Source organism: Pseudochaenichthys georgianus, chromosome 22 (genome assembly GCF_902827115.2).
Source record: "Pseudochaenichthys georgianus chromosome 22, fPseGeo1.2, whole genome shotgun sequence".
In the NCBI taxonomy this organism is placed as follows: Eukaryota; Metazoa; Chordata; class Actinopteri; order Perciformes; family Channichthyidae; genus Pseudochaenichthys; species Pseudochaenichthys georgianus.
The window spans coordinates 15174249-15196193 of record NC_047524.1 but is presented as its reverse complement, the minus strand read 5'-3'; the positions used below and the strand labels follow the sequence as shown (position 1 = coordinate 15196193).

Sequence of the window (21945 nt, the reverse complement as noted above, 5' to 3'; positions counted from 1 at the left end):
GTAACTAAGGACATATTTATTTATTAAAATGCATTCAAAGGAGCTCCACCATTTCCAGATGCAACATTCAAGAGTTGAATACATTAAAACGTCAATAATTATAATCAAATGATACACAAGCTGTACAAAATCTATAAAAATCTTCCAGATTGCCAAAATATCAAAAATATTTTTTCTTCCACCTATGCGACCAACAACGGTAAACATGACAGATGGGTGCCAAATATTTTTGGGGCCGTTTTAACCCTGTGCACGCCAAGCACATGTGACCAACACGGTCTATGGTTAACCGTTACAGTCTGTTCAACTCACAGCCTCATCTGTACATTATAAAACAGTGTTTTACTGCTATTGTTGTCGAACACATCTGGATGATCTGAGTATCACTCTAGTTGTCTTCCTTTAGCTTTTAAAACCCAACCAACATGTATTTGTGTTGTTTTCTTTTGTTTTAAAAAACGTGTTTAGTTGAAGGGGAGGGGGTTGTGTTGTGCAGGCGGGTCTTATACTTGTTGAGCCAATCAGAGGACGCGCTCTTCCCTACTCTCCACTCATATTGGTTCTCAATCGGTTTGTGTATCATGCTGATGTTGCTTTGCTTTCAAGCGGTTAGCTCGCAGCTTATTTTAATGCTGGCAATTTCCGCTCGTTTCATCATCATAAATCATATATCGTCAAATGTTACACAAAGAGTACCTGCGGTTGGTTATTCTGCTGTTAACGGTAAGTCTGTCTCCCACCCTTGTCTTGCAGGATGCTAACCTGCTCTTATTTACCTGTAGTGGTAGCAGGCTAAAGAACAGTCAAGCTGAAAAGACTTGCTGGCATCGCTAGCTAACAATAATATAGCTAGCTAACGGAAACATATAAAAACAGACTCAGAGAGATCCAGTAAACGATTAACGTGTCGCGTATTACCTGGTTTGGTTATATACTAGCTTGGGGACTAGTTTGAACAGGTTAGCCCACGTTAGCGCACCTACAAGCTACTGCTTCTGTGTCTATATGGTAACCCAGCAGCTGTTGCTGTTGTATCTTATTTTGTGTTGTGCATTTTAAACAAAGGGATATGTTCGGTTCTTTAGCTATTAAAACATACATTTTCAGTTGAAACTTGTAATCTAAGGTGCTAACGACCACTTCAAGACAACTGTTTACTAGAGTTTCAGGGATGCTCTGTCAACGTTAACTGTATGTTATCAGATTGATGAAGAAGAAAGTAGGTGTCATAGAAGTTTGTCTTTTGGTTGTCCTGCTGTTGGTTCATGGCTGTCTCTGTTGTTTTGTAAATGGCTTAACAATTATTTATGTTGTTTACAAGTCAGTAATGAGATAAATGGAATATTCTTATTATTAACCTTCAGTGCTCACTTCATATGAAACACTGGTAAAGTATTCTGGGTTATTCCTTTGATATTATCACAGCTGTATTAAGCGAGTTGGCAGATACAAAATCGTCCAAGTACACTGCTAGCATAGTTGACAGTATAATGTAGTTTAAAAGTTATATTATTTGCTTTGTTGTGTCTCTTGCCGTATAATCACTATCATCATATGTTGCAAATGTATTATCTTTTCAATTTACACACGGCATCTATTGCACGTCTGTCCGTCCTGGGAGAGGGATCCCTCCTCTGTTGCTCTCCCTGAGGTTTCTCCCATTTTTCCCTTTAAACTGGGTTTTCTTTGGAAGTTTTTCCTTGTACGATGTGAGGGTCTAAGGACAGAGGGTGTCGTATTGTCATACTGATATTCTGTACACACTGTGAAGACCACTGAGACAAATGTAACATTTGTGATATTGGGCTATATAAATAAACATTGATTGATTGATTGATCATATTTCTACAGATTGTATGATGTGACTACATTAGAGGCACAGACCAGGGACTCGATGATGATTATATGAGGACATCTCTTGTCTGTAATAATTGTTTCTACATTGCCTAACTGAAGGTGTGCTTCATTGCAGATACCCTCATCGTGTAGGGGACGATGAATAGACCGCCATCATCAGCTGGGTGGAGATGACCTGCCACCCCTTCGGGAATGGTCAGAATGGGGCCAGATGTGCCCCTTCTTAACGAGTACAAGCAGGAGTTCTTCTGGAAGCGCTTCCCCCAGACGCTGTTGGGGGGCCCACGCTTCAAGTTGGGCTACTGTGCCCCACCCTTTGTTTATGTCAATCAGGCAGTCTTGTTCTTGACACCATGGCTTTTTGGGGGCATCGGTACTCTGCTCTGCCAGCTGAAGCTGCTGCAGGAGCTCCACGCCACAGTGCTGGCTGGCATGCTCATGTTCGGGGCTGCGGTGGGGGTCCAGGCCCTGGCGGTCTATGCTGCCCGGAGGAGTGGCACAGTGGAGAGACTAGGTGCGCCCAACATCCTCGTAGATGAAGAGGAAGTGGAATTTACCCACTGTGTCGGCCCAGAGACTGTCCGATTTATTGCCCCAGGGAAGAGGTTTGGACTGAATGTGGTGCTGCACACAGTACTAGCTGGGGTGCTCTGTGGCTTTGGGACATGGTATGTGTTCCTTGGAAGACTGACGGCCCTCTACGGCAGCATCGGCATATCCATGGTCGTCTTTGTCCTGAGTTGGGTCACACTGTGTATAGCAGAGTACTCCCTCATTGTAAACACAGCCACAGAGACAGCCACTTTCCACGCACAGGACACTTATGAGATCACCCCACTCACTCGGCCCCTCTACATTTTTATTTTCATTGCAGTGGACTTGGTTGTCAGGTGAGCAACACCAAAATAGTTTTCTGCCTAATTTAGATGTCTTCTTATGGAATATACTTTCAGTGCTTGCTGCCATAATTAATCTCCATGTCTTGTTCTGATTCAGATTCTCAGGCCCTGTTCCTGAGCTCCAACTGGCTAGCCAGGTTCTCCATGTTCTGTTCCTCTTCCTACCTCTGCTGTGGGCGCTGGGTATCCTCCCCCCTCTGGATGCTCTGCTCCTCTGGGGCATGGAGCAGACTCTGGTTTTTTGCTTAGGAGGCTCACCAATGTCCAGCAACCTCAGGTACATATCGAAAGACCATGATTCAGCCTTAGCCTTCAGCAGCAGTTTTGCTCTGGTGTTGTTATTTTTGTGTCCATGTCATCAGCTAAAATGTATTAATTCAGAAGATTTGTTGAAAACTACATCAGCAAGGGCATGTTTTTATGTGATTCCTCATATGCCTTTAGATTAACATAACATATCTAGTACAGCGTGTGAATCTGTGTTCATCGTCAATATTTATTGCATTTATTATTATTATTATTATTTTTTTTTTTTAAAGTTAGGGACAATTACAATTGTAACATTAGATCACATTAGATTCTCCCTCTTAAGTTTATTTGTCCTCATTTTGATATAAACTCTTTGCTCTTACTTCAAATATCTAGTTTTCCTTTTCCATTTCTATGCACGTTATCCAGTTTTCCCCTAAATTCATATAAATGCCTGATACGTAGATATATTATGAAAGCATTGGCTTTAGTAGTTTTAAAGCACACATTTGAACAAAACACAGTTTTTGTTTATTTTCATTAATAGCACAGTGCCTGGCAGATTGCGTAGTCTTCGGTATTGCTGCTTTCTGCTTTCTCGAAAGCTTTTCCTCTCATCCAAATAACTCCACCCAGCACTTCTTTGTGTCCAGAGCAATCGACCTACCATCCCATAGTTGCATCCTCCAGCACTCTTAAGAGTATATGCTGCGAAAAAGGAGAAATCATTAAACAGCATGACATTTGCCGGGGTGTAAGAGATAAAACAGGATGTGCACATAATGCACTACTAAAAAAACATGTCCTCTAGATTAGTTGGATGTGTTGTGTGGAAGTCTAGGCCTCATTCTTATATTCTCATGCAAATGACAATTGTGACATTAGCCTGTGTATCATCAGCGCTTATTTTGTGTGTGCTGTCCCATAGGCTGCTGTTGATGTTCGCCATATCTGCCAGCGTAGCTGTGTCCAATTACTTCATCCCGTCAACACTGGGTGTGGTTCTCTTCTCCGTCTCCACGGGATTTCTGCTGAGCCTGGACCTCAGCCAGGTTGGCACACTCTGCAGACGTCCCAGAGCAGCCTTCGGGGACCATGGTTTTCGCAGAGGGGGGTCGCCACCTCCTCCTCCCAGTTCCTTTGGCTGGAATCTGGGCTTCAGGGAGCTGCTGCTCTATCTGAGCGTGTTCCTGGTGGCGATGGCAGAGGCAGGGCTGCTGCATCACTTCCTCGGTTCAGCCCAGCCGCAGGGCCTGGTTACGGGACCCCAAGGTCCTGTCAGCTACCTCCTCCTGGGTCTGTTTTGCCTCTGTTGGACTCTCAGAGAAATCCAGGGGGCATATGTATTTGGAGGGGTGTTCCTTAATCCCCTGTACCCTAAAGGCATGAACAGTGTGCAGACTTTCAAGCAGAGGAGCAGAGGTTTATATTTTGCTGCAGCAATCAGAAGAGTCCTTCTTTATGTCGGTGAGCTCATTACAATTTGTGTTTTAAAGTCTAATGTTCTCCATGCTTTAAATCTCTGTCAGGAGAGAAAACAACATGGCTCTGAATGTGTTTTTGATTTGAAGTCACTCTGTGTTTTACTTTGCAGTGTCTCCATTTGCAATGATTGCTTTCCTGTCTATGGACAAATCTCTTCAGCTGCTCCACAGGGTGTCCCTCAGTGTGGGATTCACACGAGCCTTCAGATTGGTATGTTCACACTTACTCTTTCTCACAAGCTGTGTATTAATGTTGACATAACATGTACAAACAAATACTCACAATAAGACCTATTAAAGTATCTAAAGACCAAATCCTAATTTAGCCAGCAAAGAAATTTACATATCTTATTTATTTTGTATCTGAAATGTCTTGATTTGTATGCCTGTCCTTTGTTGCCGTGCAGGTGTGGCAGAACTCAGAGGATGCTCTGCTGCAGATGGTAGTGGTGGTCTTGGTGCGTCTCGCAGCTGGAAACAGCATGCTGCCAGGTTGGGATAACCTGGGCACTGGAGTACAGCTTCTGCTGGTGAGGTCATCATTAGTTTACCTCTTCTTTCCACCCCAAATTATAATCTGCAGGCCTACATTTTCCCAGTGCCGCCACATCTCTCACTGTAGCTCTGAACAGCGCTCTTAACTGATGACATTCATTGGATTTTAAACATTAGCAACATTTGGCATTTTGGATCTATCTTGCTTCAAACTCAAACTTAGAAAATCACTTTTGGTACTGACACAATTTTTTTCCAACATATGCAAAACATTTTTAGGTAAGCAAAGAACAGGTATAAAGAAACAACCCTAGCCTGAATGAAAACTAGTAAGAATAAATGAATGAATGGTTATAAACTTGCAGACATAACAAATTGGTAATTTTCTATAGAGTGCCACAGTGACGAGTCCTAAAACCCGGATGTAAACTCCTTCCGGTTCCTTCGACAAAAAAGCAATGCAATTTCTCCATAGGATTTTGGAAAATAGCTATAAGGTCTGTGGTTGACATACATTTAAGAGACGGTTCACGTTTTGTTCAGTCGGATAATCTCCACATGTCTACCCTACTTTTATAATTTTCTAAGCGTAAATTTAATCTCCAGAAGCAAAATGCTAACGTTATGCTATAAACGAACTACAGCAGGGTCGCTGCTTCAACGTCACGCCACTTAAGATGCATATTCAAAAATACAGATTCAAAATGGTTGAAGTTGAAGCGTTTGTTGTAACAGTTTGCAAGAGCGCAGGTACTTGCTTTCAAGTAGAACTAGGGTTGCCAACTTCCAGAAATGGAGAAACGGGACACATGCATGCGTCCCCCGCGTGCGCGCGAAGATTTTCGGGTTTCTGGCGGATTTAGTTTTTGATTCTTTTTTTTGTTTCTCTATTTCGGTGTTAGGGTTAGGTTAGGGTTATGTTATTTAATTATTTTGGGGGAGCCAGCCCCTAGGGTTCGAAAATATTTTTGGGGGTCAAACCCCTCAAAATGCATAGAAAACTATGCATACCTTATAACACAATACAAACACAATGGTCTTACACCTGCATTAGGCTACTACATCACATTGTACATCAGCATGTTCAAATCGGATAGGTGGGCACTAGGAACATCTGGGCACCTCGATGTACAATTGGCTATTTTGTCCAAAATGTTAAAAAATAAAATATTTGAAAAATGGTATTAAGTAATGCAAAGTATACATGATGTGAACATGCACCGTACATCATTATTAGACTTAATGTTATCCTTCAACCAACCATTTCCCCAGCATTTTCCCATCAATCAGCTGACTGACTCTCTCACACACACACGCAGAAGACCCGAGACAGATCTCCACTCACGGGCTTTACCCAACTGTGTTTTTCTTCCCACTGTTTGTTGTAAGACACAAGTCTTTTGTTTTTAGAAGGGCCAGGGCCCAGAACCACATCCTCTCTCTCTTCTCCTCTTTCATTATCACCTCCTCCACCGGCAGCGCTCATTTTCCCACACGACTGAACAGGCTGACATGCCACACAAACAATGATGCCGCGCCCGCGGCCCACCGGAGAAAGTCTCACGCACGCACGCACGCACACACACACACACACACACACACCCTAAGTAGAACAGGGCAAACACTTAGCGGGTGTGTTTTACGTGTTCGGTGTAATGACGTAAAACGGCCTGGACCATTTCTGTAGTCCTATTCAGCCACTTGTTAACAACCATCGTTTTTCAGACACGTAAACTCTTCAAAACTCACCAGTGGGGTAACTGCTGATGTATTTTATGTCGTAGAACAAAACGTGATCCGTCTCTTCAATTTGTGTCAAACACAGACCTTATTTCGAGCTATTTTCCCAAATCCTATGGAGAAATTGCATTGCTTTTTTGTCGAAGGAACCGGAAGGAGTTTACTTCCGGGCTCTCTATAATTGTTATTATTATTATTACTAATATAAATGTTATGCCAGCTTCTAGTGTATATCCCATAGCAGCTGTCTCTGTATATGCAGGCAGCAAACTCAGAAGGGCCTATTTTATTGTGAAAATTATTATCTGTTAATAAAATAGGTCATTAGGTCTGTAATTTATTTTGATTACATCACAGCTAAAGGTTGCTTTTCGGCCCAACACAAAGCTTACCAGGGCCTGTTTTTAGCTTTTGCTTAAAGGTCCCATGTCATGCTTTTCTGGTTATTACCCGTCTCCTTGTGTGTTATGTAGCTTTTTCTGCATGTAAACGGTCTGCAAAGTCACAAACCCTCAAAGTACATCCTGCAAGGCAAGTTTATTTATATAGCACCTTTCAGCACCAGGCAATTCAAGGTGCTTTACAAAAATGAAAGACATTCAGACAAAGGCATTTAAAAACAAACATTAAAAGAAAAACAAAAAATTAAAGACATTAAGAAAATGGCATTTAAAATCAGTCATTAAAAAGAAATGATACAGAGATGCTGTATGATAAAACCAATGTGATTTTGGGACATTGAACAATGTAAATCTATTCTAGTAGACCTCAACAACGGAATTATGATCAGTAGAAATGGCCATGACATGGGACCTTTAAGTATTCCCATTAAAATATCCCACACCCTTCTATATTAGAATACAATAATGTAACCTAAATAACATAGTAAGAAAAGGAATGAAGCACACAATAGCTCAAACTAAATGTATATTACACAAACCTCGGCTGACATGTTGGTGGTTCAGTAGATCAGTGCTCTCCATGTTCTTCCAGGTGGGCCTGCTGCTCGACAGAGTGACCCAGTTCCTCTCCAAGCTAAAGTTCACCCTGACTGTGTTGGTGACATCTTGGACGGAGAAGAAGCAGCGGCGTCAGTCGGCCGGGACCCTCCTGGCCCTGAACGCCTCCCTGTGCCCGCTGCTGCTGCTGGTGGTGACCCTGTCTGCCCTGCTCTCCGCCCCTCTGCTGCCCCTCTTCACCCTGCCCATCTTCCTGGTGGGGTTCCCCAGACCTCAGCGCAGTTGGCCAGGCCCCGTGGGGACCGCCTGCCCCTGCCCCGACTCCATCTTCTACCAGCAGATGAGCACGAGTCTGGCGTCTGCTCTGAGGACGGCCTTCGCAAGAGGCTCCCTGGGTAATAAGCATGTTATGTCTACTTTCTATGGTGGCTTTTTTTTCTTCTATTAAATGTTGTTGATATTTTACAAGTAATCACAGTTAATTAGTTTAGTATTTATAGTATAATGTTATTATTATAATAATATTATTATTATTAATATTATACGATCTACACATCTATCTGATTTAATATTAATTAATTAACTATCGATTATCAGTGTATTTTGACTATATCTTACATTTTAAGTGATAGCATTGTGTGTCGTTCTTTTTTATTTTGCTTTCAGTTACACATTAATTAATTATTTTACATTCCACAGCAGTACAAACGCCAGTATACAGCTCCAACAATATTCACAATACCTGTTCATTTTATTATTATTATTATAATAACAATTATTATTTTTATACGATGTGGTTTGATGGTGCTATAATTGCAGTGACTGAATCCTCCTGTGGTTCAAGTAGGGACAGTTTGCTGTTCGGAGTGCAGTGAACCATCACCTCGTATGGTTTATTAATAAGAGGAATGTTGTTGTGAGCAGCTCTTTTTTGCTGGCAGTAATGCGAGCTTGCATGATCCAGTGAGCTTCCTGTGAAGTGACCCAAAAAAAATAGGTCTGATCTGTATTCATTACATCCAAATGTTTCCACACCATTAACCGCGTAATACTCTTAGGCCAAACGGAGCTGCTGTTAGGATTTTGTTAGCTGTGCTCCATCAGGAGGGGGCAAGAGGAATAAACGATGCAAGTAGAGAAATATTATTTATGGACTGATGATTTAAAACTGAATAAAGCTGCTGAGGTGATGTTATCACGCAATCTTCTTTTTCCCTATCCCCCGGTGCTGTAGCTGTGATGTATAATGCAGAACAAGCGCTTGTTAGGTTGATGCTCGCAGTGTAACAATGGCAGTTTGTAGTGTTCTCTTGCTTTCCTCACACTGGGGGCCGTGGAGCAGTGAGCGGGAAAGGAGTCTTCCCAGCTTGTCACTTCTCATCATGAGGTAGCGGCTAGGACTATTCCGAGATGTCGTTATGGGACATGACATCTTTCGTTCTTGAGCCAAGCAAACACTAGTCAACTTTAAACAAAAGCCTCCATCACCCTTTTTCATTTCTGTCCATCTGAGTTGAAATAAACGTCTGTCTTCCGCCTGCATTTTTAGAGACTAATGGAAAGCTCTGACTAAGATAGATGTAATATTTAGATCTCTGTGCAGTCAGCCAGTTAAAACAGGATCATGACCTTCCTGTACGACTGTGATGGTACGGGTCTCCCTGCAGCTAGTAATGTTCTACACGTATTCAGCAGAGGGACGCAGGGCTGATGCGAAATTAAAAGAATGTGCACCATTTCTCTGCTCTCGACTTACAGATCACATCTTAACATGTTAGCGGCATGGATGGCTGATGATGTTCTTCCCCCTCTGTAGGTTCTTTAGCCCCAGGCTCTCATTTTCTTGGGCGCTTTCAGGACCGTATGGTTTGGATAATGATCCTGGAGAGAGGATATGGCTACTGTACAGTCAACATTAAGGTACGGTGTCTTTCTCCATATCTATTTTAGTAAAACTTCAATTACTCAACCCGTGTTACTTCTACAAGATAACTTTCATTTCTACCATGCCTCCACGGTGAACAAAGAATCTCCCAATAAAAGAAAATACTTTCAGTGTTTCCCCGAGGTTTACTGCTTTGGGGGGGTGCTGCCTGAGCGGGGGGGGGATTGGGATATATATTTTTGAAATCCTCTGGAACAGAGAGAGGAGATTATTGTTATTGATTAATACATCAGTGTTTCTTAGGGTCAAAAACACTAAACTCACAAAGTCTTTAGTTTAATGAAAGTTAATGTAATTTCAACATATGCATACATCACAACATCAGTTTACAGACTCACACATGACTCGTGCAGTATAATCCAAGTGTATTTAATCCATTCATATACTCACTACTTAAAGGTGGGGTAGGTAATTCCCTTCAGAAACACTTTTTGTTATATTCCATGGAATGCTCTTAACATCCCGATAGCAATGAATACATTAAATGCTTTGACAATAAAAAATTGTCATCTGTGGAAGCCGTAGCGCTGTAAAAAGCACGACCAATCATCTGAGCCGACCCAGCTAAAATAACTGGATGGCCTACCTGCCTGTCAGCCTTCCATCTCGTGCCCAAACTTATCTCGTGCCCTCATTGGTCATGTGCGCGTTCGTGTGTGTTGGAGGAGGGGCTCTGTAAGGAAGTCTGAAGGAAGGGGCAGATTTTTTCCGGTTGTGTATTTTCAAATTCTAGCGCTCTCGAGCTGGTTTCCTCATTCTTACCTACCCTACCTTTTAACAAACGCATTGCGAAATGCTTAATCATCAAAATATTCATGCTTGCAATTCAGTGTAACCTTAGGTTAGTAATAGATATACAAATAATGATTTTGGGGTTGAATGTTTCTTTTAAAATTCACAGCAGTCCTTTGCAAGATTAGATGTGTTACATGTGTGCAATATTACATGTGCCGTGTGGTTTGTTACAGGGTCTGGAGCTCCAGGAGACATCTTGCCACACAGTGGAGGCTCGTAGGGTTGACGAGGTCTTCGAGGCCGCTTTTGAGCGTCCTGAGCGGCTTGGCTTCACTCAGGGCTTGAACCTGCACTGGGGGAACGCCCTCACCCCTTGCGCTGCCCTTACAGTGCGAGTCTACTCTGACGCCCGAAATGTGCTCTCTGGCATCATCGACTCTCATGACAACTTGAGGAAACTTCAGGATGAATTTCTGAAAGCACTGGTCTGGTTGCTGCTCAGATACTGTGTGCAGAAACATAAAGGATTTCTATGGAGCGGAGAAGAAGGGCCCGGGGCTGGAGGCAGGAAGTCCCAGTCCTCCACGTTTGCCCAGACAACTTCTAACCAACCACCTGAGGCCGTCGTGGTGGAATCCAACGTGTCTTCTCTCAGATTCAGACAGGACAGCTCCAGTCTGACGTCCTTTGGGGATTGGTCAGATGAGGATGACTTGTTTGGTCCTCAACCGGCCAGACGGACGGTGGCGTTGGTGACCGCAGAGGCCCAGCCTGGACTCGCGGCGCTGCAGACGGGCGCCTCTCTGCCAGGCTCCGTGGAGATGGACAGCCTTTTTGAAAACATGGCTCTGTCTGCTCTGCAGCCTCTGGGTCTGGGCATCGGGATGCCAGCCGTGGATAAAGGGCGTAACCCTGAGGTCTTCAGAGAGAGTCCTGGCTCTCTCCCTCAGCTGAACTTCAGCTGCCCGCAGTCGGAGGTGTTCAACCTGCCGACAGGGTGGAGGACTGCCCCTCTGCTGCCGTCCCGCCTGCTGCAGCTCAGGACTCTGTTTCCTGAGGACTGGTTTCGGTTCAGCTTGGGCCAATTTGGGTCTGCTGTTCAGGGCGAGACCTCAGAACACATGACCAAAGCGCTGAAGGAGGACGAAGCTTTGAAAGAGCTTCATGCACAGGTTGCACTTTCATGTCTCATATCAGTGGGGGCGGAGTCTGCTTTCACCAGCCCCAGCTACGTTTACAGACTCTATTGTGGAGACATACCGTGGACTGAAGGACTCGACTGGCTCTCCTCAAGTAAAGAACTTTACCAGCTCGCACTTCGGGCTTTCAGGTAACAGTGGCAGATACAAGTCTCTGGGTTTTAGTAACTCTTTTTTCATTGCTCTTTACTTGTTAAAATGAGATCTCTTACTGTGGTTACTCATTAGAAAAGCAGAAGTATTAAACGACTACATGACGCCGATATTTCAAAGAACAATAGTCATAATAACTAGTAGTTATATATTGAGTAGGTATTAAGTAAGCATGGATAATAAATTATTAAAGTAAATATATATTTTTTGTACTATGTTTTGTATGCCAGCTAGATTTCTATTCCTGTGACTTGTTATCCCTCTTTTTATATAATCAGTTAATTGTGTTATGTCTGTAGCGGAAAAAATATGAATATTTCATTGAATTATGGAACTATGGTTTTGTTTACCTTCAGGTTCAGTTTCAAGCTGCTGTTTGATCAAGCGAGTCTCGGGCCCATGGAGTCCCCTGAGGAATTGTTCAGCACCTTGGAGGAGTATGAAAGGGATTGGTACATCGGCCTGGTGACGGAAAAAGGCTGGCACGACAGCGTCCTTCAGGAGAAACCTTTCCTATTCTCTCTAGGACATGACCTTGCTATGGTAATTGCACGCTCTCGTTATTTTTTACATCCTTTCTATGCTACAAAAATATCTATTGATCCATCTATTGATACTTTACCTGCAGCTTTTTCTTATCCTGTCATTGAAAAACTATTGAGGGTATTTAAAATGACAATTTAGAGCCAATTTTGTGTTTTAAAAATGGTATGATTGTGTGCACAGGGTACGTACACCGGGAGAGTTCTGTCCCTGCAGGAGCAGCTGGTGCAGGTGGGGCGTCTGAATGGAGAGGGGGTGCGAGGCCAGTGGGCGAACCTGTCCTGGGAGCTCCTGTACGCCACTAATGACGACGAGGAGCGCTACAGCATCCAGGCTCACCCCTTCATGCTAAGGAACCTAACTGTTCAGGCAGCCGACCCCCCTCTAGGATACCCCATTTACTCCTCAGCCCCTCTTCACTTCCCCTGCCTCTGACCTGTGGCTTCTTCTGCCTTTTCCGCTGAAAACACTATGTGAAAGTAAAGAAGTCTATTTTTAAAGATTTTTTTCCATCTTTAAGGCGTTATTGGGTTTTAGATACAGAAAAAGGCAGCAACTTTCAGATTCAAACCCAGGCCGCTGCGGTCAGAACTCAGCCTTTGTACATGGGCCCCCCGCTCTGTCGAGTAAGCTATTTGTACAACTGGAGGATGCTTTTCAGTCGGTACTACCACAGCAAAATGTCCACCTTCAAAGTTAAGGGTTACGGGGTCATGTGGAAACTACAGCAAAGCAAAGAGAAAACTTCCAACAATTTTGGAGTTTTACTTTTGAAGCTGTCGTCTTGAATAAGTTGAAAAGTGTGGGGTTCCTTCATTTCCTGCACCACAGAGAAAGAGTCAGTGGCATCACCACTGTACTCGCCTGCAAGTTGCAAAACGTTGTGAACACATTTTAACTGACAGTGTGAACTACCTCCTAGAACAGCACATTAAAAAAGAAAAAAAATATCCCTCGTGGGTTTCCAGTGAAGCACATACGCTTTGTGGTTTGTTTATAGATGTTTGTGCTTTGAAAGAAAGTGAATCTATTTTCCCACCTCCCCTCTACATGACACCAGAATTTTAATGTTTTGCTAAAATATCAAGGATGTGCCTTGGGTATGTCTTGCTGTATGTGTGTAATGTGTTTAGTGCTATCGTTTTCTTTACAACCCACTTGTTTACAATGAAAAGTTAAATGAATTTGTCCATATTCTCTTGTACATATTGTTGATTTTTATATGTTTACCAGTATAAACTTATAATAAAATAGCTTGGCAAAACTGTTTTTGTTACTGTTTTACTAAACGACGTTGCGAGGGCAGAAAAAATTATCCAAACTTTTTTTAATTAGTCATTCAAAGGGTTTGTGCAAGTATAGGTGAGTTAGGCTAAAGTAAAGGGTTTACTTTACATCAGAGAAGTAAGCATAATGAAAAAATGCACCCTGCCTTGGCTGTGCTTAAAATCAGTTGTGCCGTGCAATATTTTCCTTTAGGATGAAAGCAAAGACCCACATTCTGCAGAAACCCTATATCATTTCAAGGTTGAATATCAGGAATGCAATAAACGTGTTTCTTCTTGACGATGTGACTCTCAGGAAGTCTTGGGCTTGGTGAAGTATGCGGAGTCTGCATCCTGCAAAATAAACGGCCAGCTGTTAGTTCAGTTTGAACACTGTACATGAAATCAAAATATGAAAACTATCTCTGCATTCACAGGTAACATTTTTAATTCTAGAGTTATTGTGTGGTAGTCACAAGCGTGGCTGTGATATTGCCTAAACACCAGCGACTTCACTGTTAAGGATAAGTGTCAATTTGGTCTTATTGTGTCAAGAGTACACGTCCCCAGTCTTACAGAAGCATGTGTCGCTGCAATGTCTGGCCAGTTGGAACATGACCTTTCTTTGCTGTCGCTGCAGAGGCCAACAGGCACACTGGTCAGTCAGTCGGCACCGCGGGGAGGTAGTCATGCTCACTGTTATACCCCAGCCACCGTCGTCTTCCATTTAGAGTCAAGCAAGGTCAGTAACAGCTGAGGCCCCCAGCTGTTAAGACACTGCTCTGCATAGTGTCTGCCTCCTTCTGCTTTGTTCAAGTATTTTAAGTCCTTTCACACAGTGAGAATGCCCCGGTCCCAATTCTAACAGAGCAAGGTCAACCGTACCCAATGCAAAAGCAAGGCCCAACACACAAACAGCTCATCATGTGAGAGCTTCTGACCAGTGAGCTTTTTTATCTGAGTTTGACCAGGTGTCAATACATTAAGAAAATTAATTATGCAGTATAACAGGGAGGTTTTTGAAGGTCATACATATACGCATGGTACACCCAAATGGTCTTTTTCACGTGTTTGGTTCAATAGCTCTCTACCTACGATAGTATTAGCTAGTGTCTGATTGGTGAAAATGGGCTTGGTTGAACACATTATATTGACCTTGTACACAAAGGTTTCCTCAAATTAGATTAAATACCTACCAGACCAGCTTTGAAATGCTGCACTCTTTTTCTGCCCAAGAGGTTTGTGATGAACCAGGCAAATGTGGGAGCGTACTGCCAGGTGTAGACAAACAGGAGGAAGGGCTGCTTTGCAATCCACATTTCCTTCACATTATTGGCAATTCCCACCAGCATTAGACGCACACAGCGACTGGTTGTCATCTTGTACTCCTGGTTACCAGCTGCAGCCACAGGCTTAGGAAAAAAGAAGGAAAATGTGTTACTGTAAACGCACTACTAAAATAGCTATGGTCATATTACACACAGCATTATGTTAAAAAGCACAAGCTCTTTACTGAATACCCTGGTCAGTTCCTCTGTGAAGGCATTTTGGACAATCTGTGATTGCACAGGCCCGGGCAGCACAGTGCTGATGAGTATGTTTGGAAATTCAGTCAGCTCAGTCCGAAGGGAATTAAAGAAACCCTGTAAAGAAAACAGTTACAATCAGCTGTAGTACACACAAAGGCCTGGACAGCTGATCAGCTGTAAAAGGGGTTTGTTTCATGTATAGAACTAATTAAGTTAAGTAGAGATCCAGATAAACCACACCTGCTGTTCTGTGATTAAAATAAGTATCCTAAATCCGTTAATACACAGTCTGAAGACACTGGAGAAATTAAATCGGAAAGAAATATAATGTTTTGCGACTATTTTGGCTCTGATCCAACAGCTGCTATCTCAGAATCCTTACAGGTGCTCCATTTTAGAATCAAAATATATATACATTGAGAAGTTATAATAAAAAAAGTAAATACTTCTGTAAAAGTATGTGCATTGTACTACAAAATATAACAATAATTAATAAGGAAAATAGAAATGAAAAAACGTTTTAACAAAAAAAAAAATATCATTAGAGTCAATAATATAGCATAATGTATTCCCTTCACCTGAAGAGCATGTTTGCTGGCAGAGTATCCGGTTGCCAGGGGCGCCCCGGCAATGCCGACCAAGCTGCTGACGCTCACGATGCTCCCGCTGCCGCGCTGCGTCATATGAGGCAGCACCTGCTTGGTGATGGAGACCGTACCCAGGAAGTTGAGCTCCATCAGAGCCTGATACACATCGAAACTGGTCTCCAAGCACAGAGAGCGCTGGCTTCGGCCGCCATTGTTAATTAGGACATCAATCTGAAGAGGAAAAGTGGACAAAACCAGAGAATAGTAAAACAGCATGATTTGAATTACTTTTACATTTAAATGCATGGAGAGACTGCTTTGGCTTGGTCATAGTCACATTTGAGTTTAAGGACTAATGCACAGTAAAGTGAAATGTTTAAGGATTGAATATACCTTCCTTCCAACAAGACAAGAGGATGTCTATAATAGAAGTGAAATCCAGAAACCAGAATATTTTAACTCATTATTAAAAAAGGAACACAATGACAATATCACCAGCTAAAAACAACAAACTAAAGAATGTTCCTCTCCCAACTGATAGCTTTGATAATTCATTAGAAATGATCCTGTTGCAGTGAAACACTTGCAGTGTGAAAACACATTGTATTATAAGAGTAATTGCAGTGGCCTTACATGTCCAAAGAACTGAATCGCAGCTTTGGTTTTTTCCTCATGTGATGTTCTCTCCAACAAATCAAGTGGAAGAACAAGTACATCTGCATCCTGGAGGTTGGAGCGCTCTTAAAGTAAATGACACAAATAATTGAGCTAGTCACAACAAAGGAAAACTGAATGAAAGTCAAATGAATACTCTGCCATAGGATTTTTTTAACGAGGGGATAAAATCGCTTGAAAAATAACTTTGAAACTTTCCTCACCTAAACAACCACGTTTCACTCTATTCAGCTCATGCTCGCGCCGTGCAGACAGAATGAGGCGTGAGCCGCACTTTGCCAGCTGGTAGGCCAGCTCCTCTCCAATTCCACTGGAGGCTCCTGTGATCCACACCACCAGCCCCTTCAGCTTACTCTCTGGTTAACAAACGAGGGGGGGGAATTAATTTCAGCTGTACTCAACATCAACATTAACTCAGTTTAAAAAGAAAAGGACAGACGACTACTGGATCTGTTATCCTAGCATGAACATCCCAAGTAAAATAAGGACAGATATTTGTCTTTTTAACCCAATTTTGCCAAAATAATTCCAGAAGAACAAGTCATATTGCTTACACAAACCATCTTAGATATATACAATACAATTGTATCAAGGTTTTTTTATTTGGTGACCCATGTTTACCTATGTGTGTTGACGTTGATAGTGGTGAAAAGTAACATTTACTTTCTGCTACTTTGTACCTACAAATATTTGACTTTTTATTCAACAACATTTATTTGAAAGCAGTGGTAAATATTTGCAGTGAAGAATGTTTTCATTATAAAAATGTACAGGATCTTTTCAAAAATGAGAAGCACTTCTTAAATGGCAAATTCCAAAAGTATAAAAGTTAAAACTTGTTTAACCTTGGCCACCACAGAAAAATGAATCCTACACAGGAGCAATTATAGCTCAACCATAGCTGGAATGTTGAGGTTGATGAGATATTAACATTTGGGAGTTAAAAAAACCTTAGTAAAAAATATACTGGCAGTAGTGGCGGACCCGGCGTCATGGGCGGGCCCCATGGGGCCGGGCCCGCCCATCCAGGATTTGGGCCCGGCCATCCAGGATTTGGGCCCGCTGTTTTAATCAGGGCTGAATACAACATTTTAATTGTTTTATTATTATGTTCAGTGGCGGAGCCAGGGTATACTTGGGTAGGCTACAGCCATACCAATAAATGGCTTAGCCCCACCATGAAAAATGATTTTAAAGTAAGCTAAATAAAGTCCGCCAACTCGCGCGGAGTAAATTGCACAGACAGCAGTTAGTCAGATTGATTTCAGTAGCCACTTGTCTGGAAATACCGAAGACTAGAAACGGTTTGAAAACTTTTGTCACGTAGTGATCGTCTTCTCAATAGAACATCTTTGATAATGTCTTCTGGCCAATCAGAATCAAGATAACGACGTGGTGTTGTTGCAGGAAGTCCCGACGGAGAATATTTTTGCTGTAGTTACAGTACATCTCTATATACATCGATACAACATTACGTGTTGATAGAAATCAACACGTAATTAAATAAGACCCCACGGTTTGATGATTGATGTGTGGGCTGTCTTTCATTTTGACACACAGAACAATGGGGGCAATCCACCCTTATCCACAATGTAAAGTAATTCACAGCCTCTTCCCTCTGTTGCGGCTTTCACACCAGCGCTTTTCAGTTTCTAGCTCCGAGCGGGAGCTTTTCTGGAATGGCATTCATTTTTTTTTTTAAATATGTTGTGTAGTAATAGATTTATTTATTTTTCTTCTCAAGAGAGGACCAGAATGTGTATTTTATGTTAGTATTTCAAAAAATCTCCTGGGGGAGAATCTCCCCAGACCCCCCTGCAGGCGTTGGGTTTTCAGCATGTCAGCTCTTTCACAATTCAGTTTTTCCGGGAAATGTAAGTTTCGGGGTGGGCCCGCCCTGGTACATCAAATGCCCGCCCAGACACGTATGTCTGCCGCCGGGTCTGAGTAGTGGTAGTATTTGAATTCATGTGGAAATGTTGGACCTTTAGGGTTTAGGATGAGATTAACTCAGCCAAGTGTGTTGGTATGGTAAAACATGTGAAAATGAATCCCGGATGTGCATCAGCTAAACTGGGGGATTGAGAACACTATAAGTATATATAAAAGTGGAGTTTGATCTCTGAGGACCTCAATAGCACATGGTGAGTAACATGGGTCACACGCATAGACTGTATAATATATAAACACGCTATGGTCACACGTCAACAGCTAGCTAGTTACTCTTTAACGGTGGACATTTTGCGTGCAACGATAACTTGTTGGGAGATTTATGGAAATGATATGCCAATACATTTTTTCAGCTTTAATTTCAAACGGGTACATTTCGTTGTTTGTTAATAGGAGAAGGGACTCATTGGGAGTCATTATGACAGGCTATCTCACCTGGTCTGTGTCCGAACAGACTCGACCACAGCAGAGTGAAGTCTGCATCCGCGAAAATAAAACACACGAAGTGAAGAAGTGCATAAAGTGATGCAAAACTCCCCAGTGCAGTTACAATGCAACAGTCCATCGGTTGAAACTAAATTAATACAGTTATGGTTTAAATTCAGTAGCTACTACTGCATATTAAAGCTTCAGCCAAAACAATACTGCAGTTTAAGGATACAACGTCACTTCCGCTCGGATATTTTCAAAACTAAAGCTCGGCGCATGTCAGTTTTAAAAGAAGCAACGGCCACCAGACAGCACCAACAGTAAATACATTAACATTCTATTCTTAATCAATACATCATAATTATAAAGGCAATCCAGTGGATTTTTGAGGTTGTATTTAGGCTACATATTAGTCTGTATTTCTTTAGCAAATTCAGATATGACCAGATTTTCTTGCAAGAAGGACCTGGGTAAAATGTGCAGTTTTGACCCCGTCAACAAGCCCGCCTTCTCCCACTGCGGTCAAGCCAGCCTCCACTTGGGAAAACACAGTCAAGCCAGCCCGCACGTGATATTGGGGTGCGCGAATATTAGAAGCATTACGGTAAAATCCCAGCGCTTACTCGGTCAATAACAAAAGCACCTATAAAAACAAACCAAACATATTAAATTAAGAAATATGTACTATATAATGTGATCAATAATTATTTAAAACAAACTACGTATAACTACCACGAGTAAATGTAAAATGTAAGGAGTTTCAAAATAAAAGTCCTTTGAAATCTCATATTGAAATCTCATATATGAGCTATCAGCCCTGTGTTTAGATAAGAATAAAACGAAATCTCTCCCTGATGCAACACTCATCTCACTGCAGGGTGATAGAAGGACACCCCACCTACTCACCCAGAAAAAATCAGGACATTCTGACGTGGAGTTTCAAAATAAAAGACCTTTGAAATCCCATATATGAGCTATCAGCCCTGTGTTTAGATAAGAATAAAACGAAATCTCTCCCTGATGCAACACTCATCTCACTGCAGGGTGATAGAAGGACAGCCCATCTACTCACCCAGAAAAAATCAGGACATTCTGATGTGGAGTTTAAAAATAAAAGACCTTTGAAATCCCATATATGAGCTATCAGCCCTGTGTTTAGATAAGAATAAAACGATATCTCTCCCTGATGCAAGACTCATCTCACTGCAGGGTGATAGAAGGACACCCCATCTACTCACCCAGAAAAAATCAGGACATTCTGATGTGGAGTTTCAAAATAAAAGACCTTTGAAATCCCATATATGAGCTATCAGCCCTGTGTTTAGATAAGAATAAAACGATATCTCTCCATGATGCAAGACTCATCTCACTGCAGGGTGATAGAAGGACACTCCATCTACTCACCCAGAGAAAATCAGGACATTCTGATGTGGAGTTTCAAAATAAAAGACCTTTGAAATCCCATATATGAGCTATCAGCCCTGTGTTTAGATAAGAATAAAACGAAATCTCTCCCTGATGCAACACTCATCTCACTGCAGGGTGATAGACACCCCATCTACTCACCCAGAAAAAATCAGGACATTCTGATGTGGAGTTTCAAAATAAAAGACCTTTGAAATCCCATATATGAGCTATCAGCCCTGTGTTTAGATAAGAATAAAACGATATCTCTCCCTGATGCAACACTCATCTCACTGCAGGGTGATAGAAGGACACCCCATCTACTCACCCAGAAAAAATCAGGACATTCTGATGTGGAGTTTCAAAATAAAAGACCTTTATCGAATATATCGTTTTATTCTTATCTAAACACAGGGCTGATAGCTCATATATGGGATTTCAAAGGTCTTTTATTTTGAAACTCCACCTCAGAATGTCCTGATTTTTTCTGGGTGAGTAGATGGGGTGTCCTTCTATCACCCTGCAGTGAGATGAGTGTTGCATCAGGGAGAGATTTCGTTTTATTCTTATCTAAACACAGGGCTGATAGCTCATATATGGGATTTCAAAGGTCTTTTATTTTGAAACTCCACATCAGAATGTCCTGATTTTTTCTGGGTGAGTAGATGGAGTGTCCTTCTATCACCCTGCAGTGAGATGAATGTTGCATCAGGGAGAGATTTCGTTTTATTCTTATCTAAATACAGGGCTGATAGCTCATATATGGGATTTCAAAGGTCTTTTATTTTGAAACTCCACATCAGAATGTCCTGATTTTTTCTGGGTGAGTAGATGGGGTGTCCTTCTATCACCCTGCAGTGAGATGAGTCTTGCATCAGGGAGAGATTTCGTTTTATTCTTATCTAAACACAGGGCTGATAGCTCATATATGAGATTTCAATATGAGATTTCAAAGGACTTTTATTTTGAAACTCCTTACATTTTACATTTACTCGTGGTAGTTATACGTAGTTTGTTTTAAATAATTATTGATCACATTATATAGTACATATTTCTTAATTTAATATGTTTGGTTCGTTTTTATAGGTGCTTTTGTTATTGACCGAGTAAGCGCTGGGATTTTACCGTAATGCTTCTAATATTCGCGCACCCCAATATCACGTGCGGGCTGGCTTGACTGTGTTTTCCCAAGTGGAGGCTGGCTTGACCGCAGTCTTCTCCCTTCTCAGTACAAAAATGTAGGTACAATAACGGCCTATAATTATAAAATCTGCATAATTTAGAGACGGAAAATGTGTCCATTGCATCTAATGTGCCCCAACTTAATCTGAAATATACATATTAAGGATCCAGTGTGTTAGATTTTAGGAGGATCTTTTAGCAGAACATAGCATAATATGTATTTTATATAGACAATACATGCTAAACACTGGACCTTTAAAACGTGACGTAGGTCCTGTAATGTACAAGCTAAATATCAGAATATCAGATTTGGGAGCTCATGTTTTTCTGCATACATGCCTCTTGCGCAGCCTGAGAAGACTCAGCTCAGGGATGATGTCATGTTTTCGAGTACGCAACCTGCAACATCCGGGTCCTCGGTTTGAAGCAACTTTATTCAAAACATACAGTGACAAATGTAATGTTGTAAAATGAGGACAGAATATACCTTTGTTCACCTTTAACATCTGTTTAAGAGAGGAACAATATTTGACCAGGGGTTTGCAAAGTTAATGTATTATTCATTATCATTGTGATGTTATTCTAACTCTAACCCTTTTAACTAGAAATAAAAAAAATCTTGTTTTACACTATCCTGTTTTGAGATAGATGGAATCTGTATTTATG

The 21945-nt window shown here is 41.7% G+C and overlaps 2 protein-coding genes across 2 annotated transcripts; one reads left to right on the top strand and one right to left on the bottom strand.

Moving 5' to 3' along the window:
• The first annotated feature begins 563 nt into the window (after positions 1-563).
• Positions 564-13491, top strand: pcnx4 (pecanex 4). The gene is made up of 11 exons (XM_034111162.2): positions 564-723; positions 1973-2747; positions 2854-3033; positions 3934-4472; positions 4600-4700; positions 4897-5019; positions 7718-8078; positions 9500-9603; positions 10597-11693; positions 12072-12258; positions 12442-13491. Exons 2-11 carry the CDS (start codon positions 2050-2052, stop codon positions 12691-12693), a joined length of 3642 nt encoding a protein of 1213 aa, XP_033967053.1. The 5' UTR covers positions 564-723; positions 1973-2049; the 3' UTR covers positions 12694-13491.
• Positions 13492-13568: 77 nt separating this feature from the next.
• On the bottom strand, positions 13569-18931 carry dhrs7 (dehydrogenase/reductase (SDR family) member 7). The gene is made up of 7 exons (XM_034111167.1): positions 18700-18931; positions 16518-16670; positions 16273-16379; positions 15631-15870; positions 15044-15166; positions 14720-14935; positions 13569-13877 (listed from the first exon to the last, which is right to left on the bottom strand). The coding sequence occupies exons 1-7, from the start codon at positions 18827-18829 to the stop codon at positions 13836-13838; spliced, it is 1011 nt and encodes a 336-aa protein (XP_033967058.1). The 5' UTR covers positions 18830-18931; the 3' UTR covers positions 13569-13835.
• Between the last annotated feature and the right edge of the window lie 3014 nt (positions 18932-21945).

Coding starts and splice junctions, on each gene's coding strand:
- pcnx4 (XM_034111162.2), top strand. CDS start 2,050: ATGGTCAGAATGGGGCCAGATGTGCCCCTTCTTAACGAGTACAAGCAG. Junction 4,701..4,896: donor TCACACGAGCCTTCAGATTG/GTATGTTCACAC, acceptor GTTGCCGTGCAG/GTGTGGCAGAACTCAGAGGA. Junction 5,020..7,717: donor CTGGAGTACAGCTTCTGCTG/GTGAGGTCATCA, acceptor ATGTTCTTCCAG/GTGGGCCTGCTGCTCGACAG.
- dhrs7 (XM_034111167.1), bottom strand. CDS start 18,829: ATGGACTGTTGCATTGTAACTGCACTGGGGAGTTTTGCATCACTTTAT. Junction 15,871..16,272: donor CGATTCAGTTCTTTGGACAT/GTAAGGCCACTG, acceptor TTTCCTCTTCAG/ATTGATGTCCTAATTAACAA. Junction 13,878..14,719: donor AGCATTTCAAAGCTGGTCTG/GTAGGTATTTAA, acceptor TTTATTTTGCAG/GATGCAGACTCCGCATACTT.